This window comes from Drosophila navojoa, chromosome 5 (genome assembly GCF_054131105.1).
Source record: "Drosophila navojoa isolate 15081-1374.11 chromosome 5, UAZ_NAV_1.0, whole genome shotgun sequence".
In the NCBI taxonomy this organism is placed as follows: domain Eukaryota; kingdom Metazoa; phylum Arthropoda; class Insecta; order Diptera; family Drosophilidae; genus Drosophila; species Drosophila navojoa.
In genome coordinates this window covers 24,958,353-24,976,631 of record NC_142893.1, presented here as the reverse complement: position 1 = coordinate 24,976,631, position 18,279 = coordinate 24,958,353, and the positions used below count along the sequence as shown (strand labels likewise).

The following is an 18,279-nucleotide window of genomic DNA, read 5'->3' as shown; positions in this document are numbered from 1 at the left end:
TCGCTTGAGTCACTGCAGCATTTTGGGATTTATAGCTCACTCTTTCTTTCCTCGTCTCTAGCAGTGCATTTGCAATTTTCAATTTGCTAATGCAGTGCGTTTTCTTTGCTTGATCGGTGCAGTCACGTTGTTTGTCGTAGTTGATTTGTGCATGTGTATGAAATCAATTCGAAATTGCGGAAGAGTGAAAAGTATCGCGAAAGCTACAAATAATTTGCGTGTAAGTGTCGACAGTTTCTGGTAAAGCTAATTTCTGCATTTGGCCATTTCCTTGCCTTGGTTTTGGTTTCTGTGCTGACAGACAGAAGTTAGAAGCACAAAATCAAACTATAGCGACAATAACAAGAGCGTAGCTAGAAAACAAGTTCTGCAGCTCACATATACTAACGGATAGTGCGCTCTCTAGCTTGTTCTCTCGCAAAATCTAGCGAGTACTCCGCTCTTTGTCAGAAGCGTTGCATCACTAAAAGCAGACACACACATACACTGAGACACATAATAGCGCATAGAGAGAGAGAAAGAGACAGGGAAATTGCTCATGTAACGTAATAAAAGCACGTGTTGGCTTTGATTTTGCTGCTGGCGTTGCTGTCGCTGGTGTTGGTTTTATTTTGGTATGTGTGTATATGTATGTATGTATAATTTGTATTCATGACGTGATTTGTGTTGGCGACTGATTGAGCGAATGTGTGTATCTTTGTATGGGTAGTTGGTGTTTGATAACAGACGTTGATGAGTGCGCTTGTGTTTGTGCGGTCTCTCTCTTGTTCACGCTCTCACTTGTTTTTTGTTATTGTTTGCTTTTGAATTGACTTTTCTTAATTATTGATTCGTGTGGGCAAAGGAAACTGCAACTAAAAAGCGTGGGCTCTTATTCCTAGATCATGGTTAAGGAAGTGCTGCAGTAGGTGCTCCATACAATAATAAACCACCGGCAAATGGGCAAGGAATGTGAGCGAATTCAAGCCAAACAGCTGTCTGGCTTATAAATTATATACTTAACGGTAGTTGAAGTATCCATGATAACTGAAACATTAGGTTAAGCAAAGGTATACGAATTGAAATTTAAATAAAAATGAGAGAAAATTCATAAGAACTAAAGAAAAAAGATATAAAAATAAAGTTTTAATTGCAATAAATTTGTAAATAAGTAAAAGTGTGAATACAACAAAAAATCACCGAGTTTGCATGTAATTAAAAATAAATACATTTTAGCAAAATCAACTAATAAAAAATTTAAATTCAAAAGTATTTCTGTTAGACAAGCTGTAGATTAAATGGAAGATACGATCAAAATAGAATTGGATTGAGCTGTTGATCTACTTGATACTCGTCCGTTGAGAACCCGTTGCTTTGCTGATTGCTTATACTCCGCTTCTCACGCTCATATCAACAGGTAACAGATATGATTAAGATACAACATGATTCCACCACAGCTATGTTATTCCACCCACTCGGCAACAACGACGACAATCGTCGCAAAAACTGTTGGAAAACTAAATATTAAACTTCCAACAGAAAAAAAAAATAAATAAATAAAACAAAAAGAAAATAAAGCGTGTGGGCTTGTGGCGCAACAAACAGCAACAGCAGTCGCACAACCGGCTTCCCTGTAGAGCCCACCATCGCATACCCCTGCGCCCCCTTGGCCACTTGGTCCATCAGCCGTGCGTCCGACCCTCTGCTCTAACAGAGATGCCAAACCTGCTGCCGCTGCACAGAAATCAAAAGTGAACATCGCATCGCTTGCATATCGCCAGTGTCTGTCTCTGGTCGGTCGCCCGACCGAGCCTACACGACCAATTCGCTACTCGGCGAACTAGACAACAACAGGAACAACAAGAAAACAATGTTGGCATCGTCGGATATGGTCGTAATTTGGTGTTTTGGCGCTCGTGCGTTGCCACGAAGCTGCGGTCGTTGCTCGTTGGACGCTCGTTCTTGTTGACTTCGCTCGTTTCGTGCTGGCTGCTCGGTTCTAGTTGGCTAAAGCTCTTCGTGTGTCGGGCCCCACACCAATGCGGCGCTCGTCGCGACAGTCAGTCGCAGGCAGAGGCCAGCAGCCAAAGCAACGCATTCAACGGGGGCAGTGTGAGTCAACGCGCAGTTTTTCGAGCCGCCTTGTTTCACGCATTTAACGACAGCTCGACTGATATTTTTACATGGCAATTAAAACAACTGCAACAAATGAATGCGAAATCGAAAACGAAAATACAAACATAGTATAAAATGGTGTGTGCTTTATTAATATTATTAATAGACAACTTGGCCCCGGCGAGCAACGCATTGATAACGTCACATGAGAAACAAAGAGAGCGATAGAGAGAAAGAGAGTAAGAGATAGGGAGTGTGTGTTTGAAGGAAATAGAGGAAGAGAGAGAACGAGTGCTCGTGCGTGTGTTTGGAATGCATTTACTTAGATTCTTGGGCTTTGTTGTTAAACAAATGTCTGATTTGTGACTTCGTTCTTATTGTTTCGGTTTCGTTGTTTCAACAAGCAAACAAAAAAAAAAAAAAAAAAAAAAAAAAAAAAAAAACACAGAGAACGTAAAGCTTTAGAGACACGAGAACCGGTTAACTGTTTGCAAAGCTTGCAAAAAAGTTTTGTTCGCTTTTGGTTGGTTTTTTGCACTGCAAATGCAAAAGCAACAACAAACGGAAACGAATTAAAGGCATAAGAAAATTAGCAGCCATTCATAATGCAAAGTTATTGAAAATTCAATTACATATAATTGTTTTTAATAAATGCTGATCAAATGCAAAAGTTCAACTGAAATTGTGTCAAAAAAAAAAAAAAAAAATGTCTATATATTAAAAATGCAAATATTTGTGATGCAAATTTTTAAAAGTAAAAAATAATCGACGGATGTATATTGAAGAAAATGCAAAAAAAGAGAGAAAATAAAAATTATATACGTATATGAGTGTTACGTTGAAATGGTGAATAATATTACAGAAGTTATTGCATTGTATTGTAGTAAAGTGAAGCGTACCTATCACTCAAAATGTCAATATTAATAATTGTTTTCAATAATAATAATTTAATCAATGATGGAGCTGTTGAAAAGTGAAAAATAATATTTGTGTTCTAAGCCCAATTTAAACAAAATCTATTTGAAGTAATAATAAGAAAGGTAGCAAAATGACTCAAAAATTAGTTAAGATGAGAAACAATTATTTGATTAGTTTATATTTCGTACAATGAATATGGAAGGTGAGAAGAGACTCATCGGATAATATGAAATCGGGAAAAATATTATTTTGATAGAGGTTAGGAAATAAGTTTATTCTCTCTCTATTAAGATAGAACTAAATTAGAGTAAAGTAAAGTGAGTTAAGATTATCTGTAATCCCGTAGAATCTTAGAAATAAATTATAATATCAATCCATATTTTTTAAATCAACTATTTTAATATAGCTTAAAAATTAAAATAAGTGAAAACCAAACCTAATCAGTAAAGGGAGTTAAAAAAAATAAGAAAAACAAAAACTATATAAACAATGTATGACTTAATTAAAGCAAATGCGAAAAGAAGCTTAACGAAAAGTTAGCTAAGGAAGGAGGCTAAAAAGTGTATTTGAACAACAATTTTTAGTAAGCTAACTAAATGGCAACAACAACAACAACAAGAGAGGGAAGTAATTAAAACGAACTTTTCGAAACAGTTACGAAAATAAGCACTCAAAAGTAGCCATAAATAAAAGTGCATAGAAGAAAACAAAGTAAAAAGCAAACGAAAACAAAGAGCAAAGCAACGCAAAGAAAATGTCTGGCACGCCATCGAAGGACACAGCGACTAAGACTAAAGAAACGGTTAACGAGGCACCAACAGCCACGCCCACGGCCCCAACTACCACAGCAACAACAACAAAGACAACAATAACATCAAAGACAAGTTTAACATCCAATGCGGCTTTGTCATTGTTTGATCAGCTGAAAAACGGCGTCAATTCGAGCAGTTTTACAGGAACTGCCTCACCCTCGGCACGTCCCTCGGGATTCTCGTTCGCCCCGCCCGCCGCTCGAGTCACACCAAAGGCGTCCTTCAATACGCCCACGCGGCTGCTGCTGCTCCCGCCCACAAGCGGTAGCATAGGCATTGTGCAGGGCACGAAACGGGGCAGGGAAGCAACAATTGCAACAAGCAACAATACGACGAAACCCAAGCAAACAGCATCGGCAGAAGATAAATTGGATATCAATGCATTGCGATCTCAGCTCTATCAAGGCGCCAGAAAGACTGCAACAACAACAACAATCAATACAGCAACTGCAACAACCATAAAGAAACGTTGTGTGGATCGTTACGACTCATCAGAATCATCAGACAGGTGAGTTCGCTATCATTGACTAACTATTAGATAGGGATGGTCCATAGGGCTCGCTCTGTAGAACCGGTATTACAGTCATATGATATCGGTTGTTCTCTTTTGAAGGTATATCCCTGCAAATGCATATAGAAATGTCAAGTATAATTATGCTTTATAGTTTCGTTTAAGCTCTTCGAGTTTCTCCGATTAGTTTGTTAATTTCGGAGTAGGGGAAATGACAAAATCATTGAAGAAAAGAAAAGCTAGAGAGAGAGAGAGAGAGAGAGAGAGAGAGAGAGAGAGAGACAAAAATGAGAGAATGAAATGAATATGAAAACGAGAAAAAAAGACAGAGTAAATGAACTAAATCATTATAGTTTGTCTCAAATCAGCTTCTAGAAGTAAAATAACGAAACAATACATACAAATATTCAGAGGGTTTTCATTAGAGTCCTGAGTCATGATCATGACCACAAAATTTCAACTTAGCTCAACTTAAGTTAATTTTGAACTTAGCAACAGAAATCGAAGAAAAATATAGAAATTTGCAAGTTTTTGTGCAGCTACATGTTGACAAAAAATGTACAACAATAGCAACAACGACATGAAGTTATATTCAAGTTGGGGGCTTGCCAAACAATGCAACGACTATGAAAACAATGCCAAATGCAATGCCAAAAATTGCAAACATAACATTAAGAAGCCAAAATGCACGACTAAGGCACGACTAAATATACGCGAGTAGCAGCAGACGGGACAGAAGCGACAGCGATCATCAACTTCAACTGCATGTTAAATATATACATAAATATATATACATATATGTGAATGTCACAAATGATTATGGTTGACTATGATCTACCCCGTATTCGATGGATAGTATAATGGTGCTACACTAGTTAGCAAGTAATTCCATATAAACTAAAGACACTAATTGAATGTGAAAGACACAAAATATTTAGCATTGATTAAGGCGACTAGACTACAGCTGAATCTGATTATAACGACGCTCAAGGACCTTCGTTATACCCGAAAGACGCTCTAATCGTATAAGTTAGCTAATATAAGTTTGTCTGGGCACCAGAATTTTCATCGCAATAACCGTACGGATTATATAAGTGGAGGTGTTATAGCCGAGTATCCCAATTCATTTTGATTTGATAAATTCAATAAAATGTAGACTTGGAATCAATTGGTTCGCTTTAATTAAAATACTTTTTATTTATTTACTTATTTGAAATCAGAGATTACAAATAATATAAAATCAAACTAAAATTGTTGTGTGTTAGAATAATAAATAATTGATTATTTTCCCCCACATATTTCAAATATCTCTCTTGTCAATAATAAGATTCAGGGTCAATCAAATACTCTAGGAGAAAGGAAGAAATTGAATTGTTCGATAAAAAATCTATTTGAGAGTTTAAAATCTTCTCTTGAAGTGTTCACTGAGTACAGGGTATGTGACAAGCGAATGTAATTTGCGAGTTATTACACATTACGCTCTTAGCATCATCTGGCAGTGTCGACTGTGACGTCGCCGTCGAAGTCGACGCCGGCTTTGGCGTTGGCGTCATTTTGGAGTCACTTAAACGAGATAAATCAACGTGGGCGATTACACAATATCGCATTGTCAGTCCCTATGTGTGTGTATCTTTGACTGCAGCTGTATCTGCATCTATATATCTCTCTCTGTCTGCGAGTATGGGTTTGTGCCAGTGCCGACAATTGAGGCGTGCTGGCATGACTGTGCAAAACAACAAAAAACAAAAGCAAACAAACAAACCAAAGAGTAACAAATGCAAAAACAACAGCTGGCAAAAAACTTTTAGCAGCAACTGTGGAAAACTGTGTATTGGAGTGCAGTGGGTCGCCGCTTGGGGCCTCGGGGGTCGCCCATGGAAAATGTGGAAAAACCTGTACCTGCAGTCAAAGAAAAGACCAGAAAAATAACAACAACAACAACAGCAAATGCTGATTATACAAAACAAAAAATAAAAATAAAATAATGACTGCAAACTGCAATCGAGTTGTTGTTGTTGTTGCTGTTGTTGTCTTTATGAGCGATAATTAAAGTTAAATGTTTTGTATGCTATGTTGCGTCTGATTCTCTGTTAATATTCGCATCATCCCCACATTCAAATGCGAAACATTAAAAGAGATGCCGCAACAACTTGTTTGAATGTTTATAATAAAAAGAGAAGAAGAAGAAGAGAGAAAAAGCGTCAATTTTAATGAGCGAAGTTCTTGGCAATTGCAACAGCAGAAGGTTAAAAGTAAACAAAATTGAGGTCAAAATTGCAAAAGTTGCAGCCAGAGTAGATAGCAAAGAGTTGGGCTTGAAATAAATTCGAATCGGAATTAAAAATATTTTGTTGACAATAAAAACTTCTTAGAAATGGATTATTCATTTGAAATCATGAAAGTATATATTTTAATTATTTTACATTTATAAATCATTAAATGTGGCTCTCAGCGATCTATTCAGCGCTTGTTAGAGAATCGGAATTCCATTTTAGCATTTATTTCAGTGGATATGTGTATTTCAGCCAAAAACTGTAAAGCATGCTTAGTATTCGTTAAGCATTGATGTAAAATAAATTCTATATAGATATTGAATTAGTAAAATATAATTAATTAGAAGACCTACGTTTTAATTAAACAGAAACTGGGATGCAATCTTCTAGCAGATGCCTTGTGGATATGCATTTTTCTATTCATTTATCTGTTCATACTTACACTTTATCTATTACATACACTTTAGTAATATCAATTTCAAAATGAGAACGGGCTCTAATAATGCTCACGGCAATAGTAAAGAGAGGATTTTAAGAGAATCATAATTAATAAGAAATTCAATTTACATATTGAAAAGCTAGGGAACTGGTTTGATTCGAACAAACAAATAAAGTTCCCAAAAAATGCAATCTTCAATAAATATGCGGAATACAATTTTATGCAACGCCAAAAATTATAAACGATAAGCAATATCTGTCCGGTTGCTCGACTAGCAGATACCCTGAACTCCGAATATTCTGATCTTTCACAAAATCATAACTACATGGAAATGGATCCTTAGCCAAAAGAAATATTTCCGCGTTATCCGTAATCGCATCTTCATAATCAAATAGCATAGAAAATCGGTATCCCAATATAGAAAAAAATAAAATTGTATAAAATAACTATTAACGCAAACACAAACTTATAAGACTATAGCCTCAAACACGTACGTTATACATATGCTTAGTATTGCCGTCCGCTACGTCTTCTTTTGCTTCTAACATAAATTTTACTTGGTTTTAACCAATACAGACCAAATTCTGCAGGGTATTCAAAGCAAGCATACATTTTGTGAGTAAGAAAAGAAAAATAAAATTAAAAAAAAAAAAAATAAATAAATCAAAAAGAGTTCAACGACCAAAAGTTGAAATTATTTCCGACTGCGATGCGAGGCAAAGCACGAACGCACAGACGAGGGCAGCCGAACAAATGAGCAAACAAGAAAAAAAGAGTGAAAGAGCGAAAGATACAAAGCGACTAAAAAAGATACAAGATTTAATATAGCAGCAGGTAGATGGGACAGCTGATAGGCGTGCATTGCGTGCGCACACTGAAACTGAAACAGAAACTGAATCTGCAGCAGAAGCAGAAGCAGAAACGCGCAGATCTCTTGATACTCGACTTATCGATGCTGACAACGGCGACAAAGGAGACTGCAATTTATGCATGATTTGAAAGCACTGAGAAGAACAACAACTATTAATTAGAACAAGAACGTAGACTCCAGAGTAAGGAATGCTTGACTGAAAGATACCGTGACTTGGAAATATTCGATACAGCTGCAGAATCGTTCCTGCCATCCTATAGAAACTTCAGCAGAGCGTGATGTAAGACTAAAGCTTAGGCAACATATGGTCTATATAAAGAGACCTCTTTTTTCTCGCTACGTAGACTTTTGCAAAATGTATTATACCCTTAAATTTGCTAGTTAACTCCTGCTGGAGGGTATGTGGTGAGAGTGCAATAGTTCGCCTAGGAGCTGCAGATGCATATGTATCTAAAAGATGCGCGCATGCAGGAAGCTTATCGCGCCCACGGACCATAAATTTGCCATCGTCTGAACGTATGTTTCACATGTCTTTGAGATACAAATGCACTTGAGATACACGCACACACACATATATGCATATATGTATGTACATACATATATACGCTCATGCACATACGAAGCGCAACGTTACGCATTCTTAATGAGCGGAAATTGGTTGGCATTGTAGATACATCAACAACGAGCAATAGCAACAACAACAGAAACAATATATACATACATGTACTTAACATACAACAAAAGTATGCATCTGTAAACCATAAATTCACACAGTTGACGAGCTAAAGCAGCGCGAGCTGCGCGTGTCGTGCTTAACTCAGTCGAGAGATACATTTATTAAATCGCCTTTACTGCGCATTTCGGCACAATTATCTGTCAGATAAATTATCAAAATTGTTTAATGGCGCGTTTTTTATAGCAAATATAACTCATCGCGCTTCATAAATCGCGAGTAGCTTATGCAGGGCCATTCGTAGTGCATGCAAACGCTGGCAAAAGCATTTACAGGATATATTTGTAGTGCTTCTGTTTTTAGTGCATATTCAAATGTATCTTAAACTTGGGCCGAAAATGTATCTATACGATTGTATCTTATTTATCAAAAAGAACATTTGAAAGCTTCTAATGAAATGATTCGCTGTTGGGTAAAACACATTTTATTTTATATGTTAGATTTAATTAGGGCTTTAAGTGCTTTTGTTTTGTTTAAACTGGTGTTTTGTCTAGACTCTTATCAAGCTGAAGATCAATGTATTATAGTTGTGTTAGAAAGCATTCAGCTAATAAATTAAAAATATATTTTAAAATTGTTCAATACTATTCGACTTATCTATATCTAATATTGTAAATGCTTTATAGACATGATAATTTGAATATTAATTAAGTAAGAACGTTGCATTCGGGCGTTACTAACAACAAGAAATTGATTTTTCACGGCTTCTGGCCAGTTCTTAGAACGAGCTAATGGTAACACCTATCTGCAAAATTTGGATGCCTACGATAGCGCCGATATAAGCTGCGTTCACTCACTTTCGTGAATGAGTATAAAAAATACTTTGTAATTATTAAAATCTTACGGAGGTAAGCCGATACGATATATTTGCATATCATAGAACTAACCTAGAGCAATTCTTATCTTCGGCTGAAATTTGTAAATCTCGAATGCTGCTACATTAATCTCTGCTAGACTGCGGCTCCGTTTCTCGCCGCTAATCTATATGACTGGAGCCACAATCATATTCATTTTCTTGCAGCTGATTGCCTTGTGGGGCTCTCAATGGCCGCGCCTCCAGCAGCTGCCTTCCCCTTTTGTGCGTTGAAAGCGATTACACTCGATTACCAAAGTGAATATGTTGAGTGGCCAACTAATTTGCACTAGAACTACAATAACAGTAACAGCAACAACTACAACAACAACAACAACATCAACAACAACATCAACAACAATAGTTCAGCTAAGTGGCCTTAAAACAAACGCGTCGAACAGGCTAAGCACAAGCTTTTTTTGGTCCGCTTTTCCTTCTCTTTCCCTCTGCCGCTTGATGGAAAATTTGCTCTGCTATGCATGTGGCTTGCAACATGCCAACGCGTTGCCAAACTGCTGGCCACGCCTCCATTTTAAACGAGACATCGAACCGCCCTCTCAGGCAGTTGGCAGCGTCTGCAGCCGCCAGAGTTGGCCGCATTGCAAATGCGCTCATTGTTTTTGTTTTACATGCCCTTCAGTACGGTATGCTTGATTTTTGGATTGATTTGGCATACGACAATACACCAAATAATTTTTATATATGAATTAAATTGATATTTATTTATTATACTTGGACTTAGATTATTAAACAATGGCTATTCAGAAATTATTGATTTTGGACAAATATAACAGTTAAATTTTGGCTAACTATCGCAAACTGACTTATAAGGCTTAATAGACTTTTGACTAAGAATTAAATGGTAAATTGTTTTAAATTTCTGGTTCATATGACTTGACATACCCCGAGATTGATTGATTTACCGATTGACTGATTGCGATAGGGTTTGCCAATTTGCTAGAAAGCAAACCTAGTAAGTTAGGGGATTTCAGTTGAAGGGTTTGATCGATCAAACTTTCTTAATGATTGATTGATAACTCTTTGTATCAATCAAAATGATTGATTGTCATATGTGTTCAGCTTAATGTAAATTTATTTATCAGTATTGTACATATATTATTTATCACTATGTATACGATCTTTGTATATTTGTACGTTCATGCCTGAAAAGTAGTTTAATATTAAAATAAATTTAGTCTGGCCAATGAAAGATTAAATCACTAATTTATTCAGAATTTATGCTTTCTTATTAGAGTATCAGCTTTGCGTCTTGCTGCAATTAGATTTTCTTGCTTGTCACTTTTTAAACCCAGTTTTTTTTTCTGCTCTGCTTTTCTTTTCGTGTTTTTTCTTTTCTTTGATTCTTTTGCATTCAGTTTGGCTTCTTCTCTTTTTTGTTGCTGTAGTCAGCAGTTGTTGTTGTCATGCAAGCGCTGCCTGCCCCACTCTGTGGTTCCCCGCCTCTACCTCCCCCGTCCGTCTCTTGCTTCCCCTATTTTAGGACTGTGTTGCACCGCCTGCTGTCAGCCCTTTGCTTTGGCTTTGGTTTTGCCTTTTCTTTTTTCCACTTGTTTCATCTGTGGCACATTCCTTGCCGTGTTTGTTGTTGTTTTCTTTTTATACATACATTTTTCTTGTATTATTATTGTTAACAATGTATGCGTGTGTCTGTGTGAAAAGCAGTTTAAACACGAAATTAGAGCCTCTCTTGGCAAACTGCGATTCTTTCCCCTTTTTTCAAGCCCCTTACTTTCCATGCATCCAACTGTCCCGCTCTTTTCCCTGCTCTGTATTCCTCCGCCTCCTGCTCTGCCGCCGCTCCTTAGAGCCCTCAAGCTGCGTATTAAGTCGTAATAAATGCTGCCAGCCTCTGTTTTGTACATTGACCTCAAAAGCAGAAAAGCTTCCCCATTTTACCACGCCTCTCAGCTTCTCAGCTGCTGCTGGTGCTGTTGGTATCTGTTGGTGTCCGGGATGCTGTTCTTGTTGCTCTAGTAGTAGCAGTAGTCGTATTATTGCGATTGTTGTTTTTCGTGCACATTTTACTAAATAGCTTCTATTTACGTTCCATGGAAAATGCATTTGCAATTGTAAAGTGCAGAAATTTGTTTTTTTTTAACTTTATTGTTTTTTTTTGTTTTTGTCTGTCTTTGCTGCAACAAAGTGCAAAACAATGCCAACGAGGGAGGATGTAGGGACTTGGCTAGCAAGAAACGTGCGCTATAAATCAAATAGGTAGCTCCACACTTCGCAAAGTTTTTCGTATTCTGCAATGCCACACAGATTTATGCCAAAGTTTTATTTATACAATATTTATGTTGTTTGACTTCTGTGGAATTCGACTCTAGGAATCGGTTTTTGGGATTTAGGTGACTTCTTTGAAAATCGCTTTAGGAAAACAAGGGGGAATAAATCGACCATGCTTTATGACGATAATTAAAATAAACAAGTAAGAAAGCTCTAGTCGAGACTGCTCGACTACGAGATCCCCTGAACCCTACAAGCAACTGATATTTCAATAATAATTAGCACCCACACACGCACTCATGCAAACAAATACACGCACACACACACACTCACATATACAGGCGATTGCGCTTGGGTTGCGCTGCAGTGTTGGCAATATTAGGAGAACTTATTTGTTGAATAATTTAATTTCTAGACGTACGATCGTAATGAAACTTTCAGAACGTATTCATATTGTTTAAATGTATGTGTATACCGAAGCACAAGTTTCTAGTATTTGATATACGACTTTTACAAAGATGAGGGTGAGGGGGTGGATTTAGGGGTGGGGGGTAAATTTTAACAAAAACCGAAATTGTATGACATGCGTCTTAATATACATTTTAAATTTGGAGACTCTAGCTTGAAAGATGTAGGAGATAAAATGATCTTCGATAAGGTTTTTTATCGATAAAAAAGTATCGGAATGAGTTATCGTTTTTTAGTGATAAACTCGATATCCGCGTGATATATACGGACATTTAAAAAAAAAGTTGAAGTCTCTAGCTCTTGTATCTTTTGAAATCGACGCGTTCAAACATACGGACGGACGGACAGATAGACGGACAGGGCTAAATCGACTCAGCTCGTCGCCCTGATCAAGAATATATATACTTTGTGGGGTCTGCCACGCCTCCTTCTGCCTGTTGCATACATTTTAACAAAACCATTATACCCTGATTTCCCATTTTCAATGGGTTCAGGGTATAAAAATAGCAAGAATTCAGTTTGAAATAAGTCATGTCATCAAGATTTTAAAAAAGTGACAAATAAAAAAATTTTTTTTTTTTAATTTCTTCCATAAAAATTTTAAAAATTCTTGAGTTGATAAGAAATACTTTTTTGTGGTCTTTCAAACACTACTAATATTTATTATATTCTTTTTAATTTTTGTAACAATATTTAGTCAGTTGCCATAACAGAATTCAGTTAGAGATGGCAAAGGCTTAAATATCAATGAACTGACGTTTTCAATGAGTTCTTGTTACTATAAAGATAACTTTGATTTTAAATTCTTGGTGTACGTTTAAATTAAAAAAAATATAAATATATTTCATTTCATAATGAAATGGATTTGTCTGCTTCGTTGCAATTGAAGTTTACAATTATAATATTAAACTTATATTATGTCTACATTATGTCATTGATTGAAACGGTGATTCAGCTCTTGATTTTTGGCACTTTGCCAATATTTGGACGCATAATTTATGCACCGCTGCGATTTATGCAAATTGCCAGCCAAATGCTCATCATACAAATGCCTGGCCAAAAAAACCTAATAGCATTCTAATGTTGCCCACCAAAATCAAAATCATATTAGCTAACTTTGTGCATGCGTTTCCCAGTGTGTGTCGGTGTGTGTTTTGCTTTTGACTTTTCCACAATCGCAACAAAAACAACTGGAAACAAGCACAAGCCGCAAAAGCTGGAAATTTTCATTAATTATAACGTCAGTTCGCGGACCACGCGTTGCATTTTCGCCAGGCAGACAGTTGAGCAGACTGCCTCCTCCTCCTCCCCCCCTGGCTCGCTCGTTCATGATGTGCAGCTGAAACAACAGCAACAATTCAGCGGTAAAGCCAACAAGATTTCTACCATGCCCCGTACCGCTTGGTCGCGGCGAGACATGCGTCCCCGGACAAGTGATGGCCGTTGCCAGACTCTCATTTTGTACACCCTGTGGACACTGAACATGTGCTTATAGGGTAGCATGAATGGGCGGACCAAAAGCAGAAAGATTCCTGGGCATCAGCTGTGTCCTTTAGTAAGCAATTAACATAAGTTAAACTAAAAGGAAAATTATAAAATGTTCTTCTCTTTTCGTAATTCATGAATAAGTTCAAGTAGTTCTATATCTGTAAATTTAAAACAGAATCTTTTATGTGACTTAGCTGCCTTTATAGCCATTACAGTAGACAATTATAAACATGTTATTTGGATCAAGCTGATTTCTTGAGAGTAGTTTTCTAATATAAAGTCTCGCAAATGTCGTAAATAAATGTAAGTAAAGTCATATATTCTTTTTCCAGTTGCATTTCTTTAAGCAATCTAGAGCTGACTCAAGAATCATTTTTGTAGGTTACTTTTGATAGTTCCCCTCTTCTACATTACAGGGTATCTCTTATGCATCATTCTGGTCATCTGCAGTTCAACTTGTTATTTTTTGCGCTAGCGAAAATTAGTCATTAACTTTTTAAGCATCGACTGGCCAAACATGGCGTATGAGTGATGTGCATGACGGTCGCACTCTGCAGCTTGCACCAGCGCGGCTGTCCACCTGTCTCTCTCTTTCTCTCTCCCTCTCTTTCTGTCGCTGTTTATCTGTGTGGTAGCGATAAGGCCGTCGTCGGAGCTCAAATTCGCGGGCATGTGGCAATTATGTTTGCCGCTATGTCAAGTGGATCCTGGAGTTGCAACCGATTTTGCAATTGCTGGAAATTGCTGTGCGTTAGAGCTGACTTTGCCTCTCGTTATTGATGTTGTTTTCATTCATTCGTTCTTGTTGTTGTTGTTGTCAGTCAGGAATTGGATATGTGCTACACCCGGGGCTATCATTAACTTCATTGCACGAGAATGAGCCAATAATAGTTGGACCTGTGTGTACGCAAAATCTAGCAAATGCATCTCTAAAGTGCAGCCAAAGGATGCATTGGCTGGCAGCTAACGAGCCAACGACCGTTGAGCAATGTTCAATTTGGTGACTCTGAAGGAATTTTGCTCAACATTCTGCATGTCTTCTCAATATAATATTTGCATTAATATGATTTCTAAAAATCTAAAACTTAAATTAAAAATCTGCATAGCAGTGTTAGAATTGGGAACATATTGCTTAAGCTGTTTTTAGACAATTGGCAAATTATCCATTAGCAATTTCTATGCATGGTTGGTTGTTCTGATCAAGGATATACACATTAGGGATGCTCGATGTTTATCAATATTTGATAATTATAGAAGTTGAAAGTAACATCGATGTTGCTATAGAATGAATATCGTACTATCGCTGTTGCAATGACATCACACACATGCTCTTTGGGCTGGGTTCAGGGTAATAATATAATAATTCAGGGTATTTATAACAACTTAGAGAAGAGACCATTTCAAACGCATTCATAACTAGTTTTGCATTGCTTCCTTTCATCGTTTTAGCTTTATCATTGTTAGCCTACAATCCCAATTTGTGTTTCTCTTTTGAGCTCTTTGATTACTTTTGCTTTTTCCTTTTCTTCCATCTCAGTTTTGTTGCTTTCATTGCTGGAGATTTAAGTTTTTGTTGTTTCTCTTTTAAATTCCATTTCAATTTCTAGGGTCCGTCGTTAGCCAATTTTCTCTCAGGCCTTGTTGCAAAAAAAGTGACTTGACATTGACCTTGACTCTTTGTGCGTTCTACTTATGCGGTCAACCGAAACTAGCACAAACGCACATACACACACATATATATTAAGCCGCTTTTAAAAATGTGTTTGTTGTAAAGCAAAAAATCAATTCCAACAAAACAAAAAAAAGAAAAAGAATAGCAAAAATCATACAGTTTATTTGTGTAGCTTGGAAAATTATCTAAAATAATCTGAGAAAAGGAATATTATTTAGTTTGTATATAAAGAAGATAAATTAATACTGCAGTCATTTGATATAATACAAGAGAAGACAACAAAGATTACACATACATACATATGTGTGTCTCAAGTTATCTCAGTAGATGTATCCCAAGCAGTTGTCCCTTTAAGAAGTGTATTTACCAATCCACTTAATTGAGACTGCCAACAGCAAGAACAATATGTAGATATTCGAGAACGGTAAAAGAGGTGAGCAGAGGGTTGCAGGCAGAGGATAGGGCATGTGTAGAGCAACTGTGAAGTGGGGGCAATCGAGCAAAAAACATTATAATCGGCTTAAAAAGCATCAGTTTGACATTTGCTCGGAGTTTGAATTGAATTGTCAATTGAAATTGTTGTTGCTGTCACTCTTGAAGCATTGTTGTCATTGGCATGTTGTGCGTGTGTGTGTGCGTGCTTGTGTGTTTGCTCATTGATTAGATATAATTTGTGTTTAAGCGTTTAGCTGACCATACGATTGAAATTTATTGTATTTGCGCGTGAAATTAGTTTGCGGCTTGTGGCCAACAATGTATACCAATTGAGGGATGGATACCAATCGCGGGCAATGGGGAGGCTCTGTGGCTTGCCAAAATTTATAATTAGCAAATATTGAATAATCAAATTGTGAACAAAATATACGAAATTATAATTGCAAAAAGGAATGTATGAATATAATTAATTCAATTGAGGGATGCTATTAAAATACTTTTAAATAATGGATGATAAATTTAAAGAATATAATTATTAGAGATTACTAGTCACAAAGATGACTCGCAATTTGTTTTATTTGATTCCCCTCGATCTTAAACAAGTAAGAAAACTCTAGTCGAGACTGCTCGACTAGCAGATACCCTGAACCCTCCCATCTGATATTCTACTCACTCTACACTTTGTTTAGACACACATACATACACACGCCCGTATTAGAACGCGCGCTGCTAACTGCGCAGTAAGCAACGACTGCGCTTGGGCTGCGCTGCAGTGTGGGCAATATAATACGAATTTGTTGAATTTGTTGAATAATTTAATTTCTAGACGTACGATCTTAATAAAACTTTCAGAACTTAATTATAATGTTCAGATGTATGTACATTCCAAAGCAGTCTATAGTACTTGAAATACGCCTTTTACAAAAGTGATGGTGAAGGGGTTAATTTAGGGGTGGGGGGTGAATTTTAACAAAAACCGAAACTATGTAAAATACACATAAGTCTACATTTAAAATTAGGAAGTTCTAGCTCTAAAGGTGTAGAAGATCTAATTAAAAAACTAGCTTTCGATAAGGTTTTTAATCGATAATAAAATATCGGGAGTCGTTATCGATTTTTAGTGATAAGCTCGATATGCGCGTGATACACACAGACCTAGGAAACAAAATTTCAAGTCTTATATCTTATATCTTTTGAGATCGACGCGTTCATACATACGGACGGACGGACGGACGGATGGATGGACGGACGGACGGACGGACAGATAGACAGACGGACAGGGCTAAATCAACTCAGCACGTCGCCCTGATCAAGAATATATATACTTTGTGGGGACTGCCACGCCTTCTTCTGCCTGTTACATACTTTTAACAAAACCATTATACCCTGATTTCTCATTTTCAATGGGCTCATGGTATCAAAATATCTTCTACCTCAGCAGACCTTTTTCACACGCTTCACGAATAAAGAGCAGCATTTCGTTAAACGAGTGGCAATAGAAGCGTCTAACAGTAGCATAATTACTATAATAGAGTCGACTCAGAAACGCCAGTGTTGGCCCAGTGGTTCTACACTTATTTAGCTTTTGAGCACTGTGCGTAGCTACACGATTTTTGTTTGTTCTGTGAACAATTTTTTTGATGTAAATTCTTTTTATTGACAGAGTCTTTTCATTGATTGAGTAATTGACAACGACGACGTCCCGTTGCGATGATTATATTTTGTATTTTTTTTTTTATACCCTGAACCCATTGAAAATGGGAAATCAGGGTATGATGGTTTTGTTGAAATGTATGTAACAGGTAGAAGGAGGCGTGGCAGACCCCACAAAGTATATATATTCTTGATCAGCACGACGAGCTGAGTCGATTTGGCCCTGTCCGTCTGTCTGTCTGTCCGTCCGTCCGTCCATCTGTCCGTATGTATAAACGCGTCGATCTCAGTAGATATAAGAGCTGGGGACTTCAACTTTTTTTTAAAATGTCCGCATATATCGCGCGCATATCGAGTTTATCACTAAAAAACGATAACTCATTCCGATATTTTTTTTATCGATAAAAAACCTTATCGAAAGTCAGTTAAAAAATTATATCTCCTACATCATTATAGCTAGAGTGTCCAAATTTTAAATATAATTAAGACGCATTTTATACAATTTCGGTTTTTGTTAAAATTTACCCCCCGCCCCTATATCCACCCCCTCATCCTCATCTTTGTAAAAGTCGTATATCAAATACTAGAGACTTGAGCTTCGGTATACACATACATTTATACATCATGAATACGTTCTCTAGAAATTAAATTATTCCACAAATAAGTTCTCATAATATCGCCAACACTGCAGCGCAACACAAGCGCAATCGCCTGTATATGCCTTGTGTTTGTTTGTATGCGTATGTGTGTGTGTGTGCGTGTGCGTGTGCGTGTGTATGTGCGAATTATTATTGAAATATCAGTTGCTCGAA

The 18,279-nt window shown here is 37.0% G+C and overlaps 1 protein-coding gene across 2 annotated transcripts in view; it reads left to right on the top strand.

Moving 5' to 3' along the window:
* The first annotated feature begins 86 nt into the window (after nucleotides 1–86).
* jing (AE binding protein 2 jing) overlaps nucleotides 87–18,279 on the top strand; it is a 212,147-nt gene continuing 193,954 nt past the window's right edge. Inside the window, exon 1 of one of the 2 annotated variants that reach the window (XM_089261438.1) lies at nucleotides 87–220. Coding sequence is in view for 1 of the 2 variants with exons in the window: in XM_089261437.1 (XP_089117563.1) it covers nucleotides 3,767–4,332 (566 nt within the window). In the remaining variant the exon portion in view is untranslated. Of the gene's footprint in view, nucleotides 221–3,449; nucleotides 4,333–18,279 lie in introns of those variants that run through there. The other variant, XM_089261437.1, reaches the window with a different exon arrangement.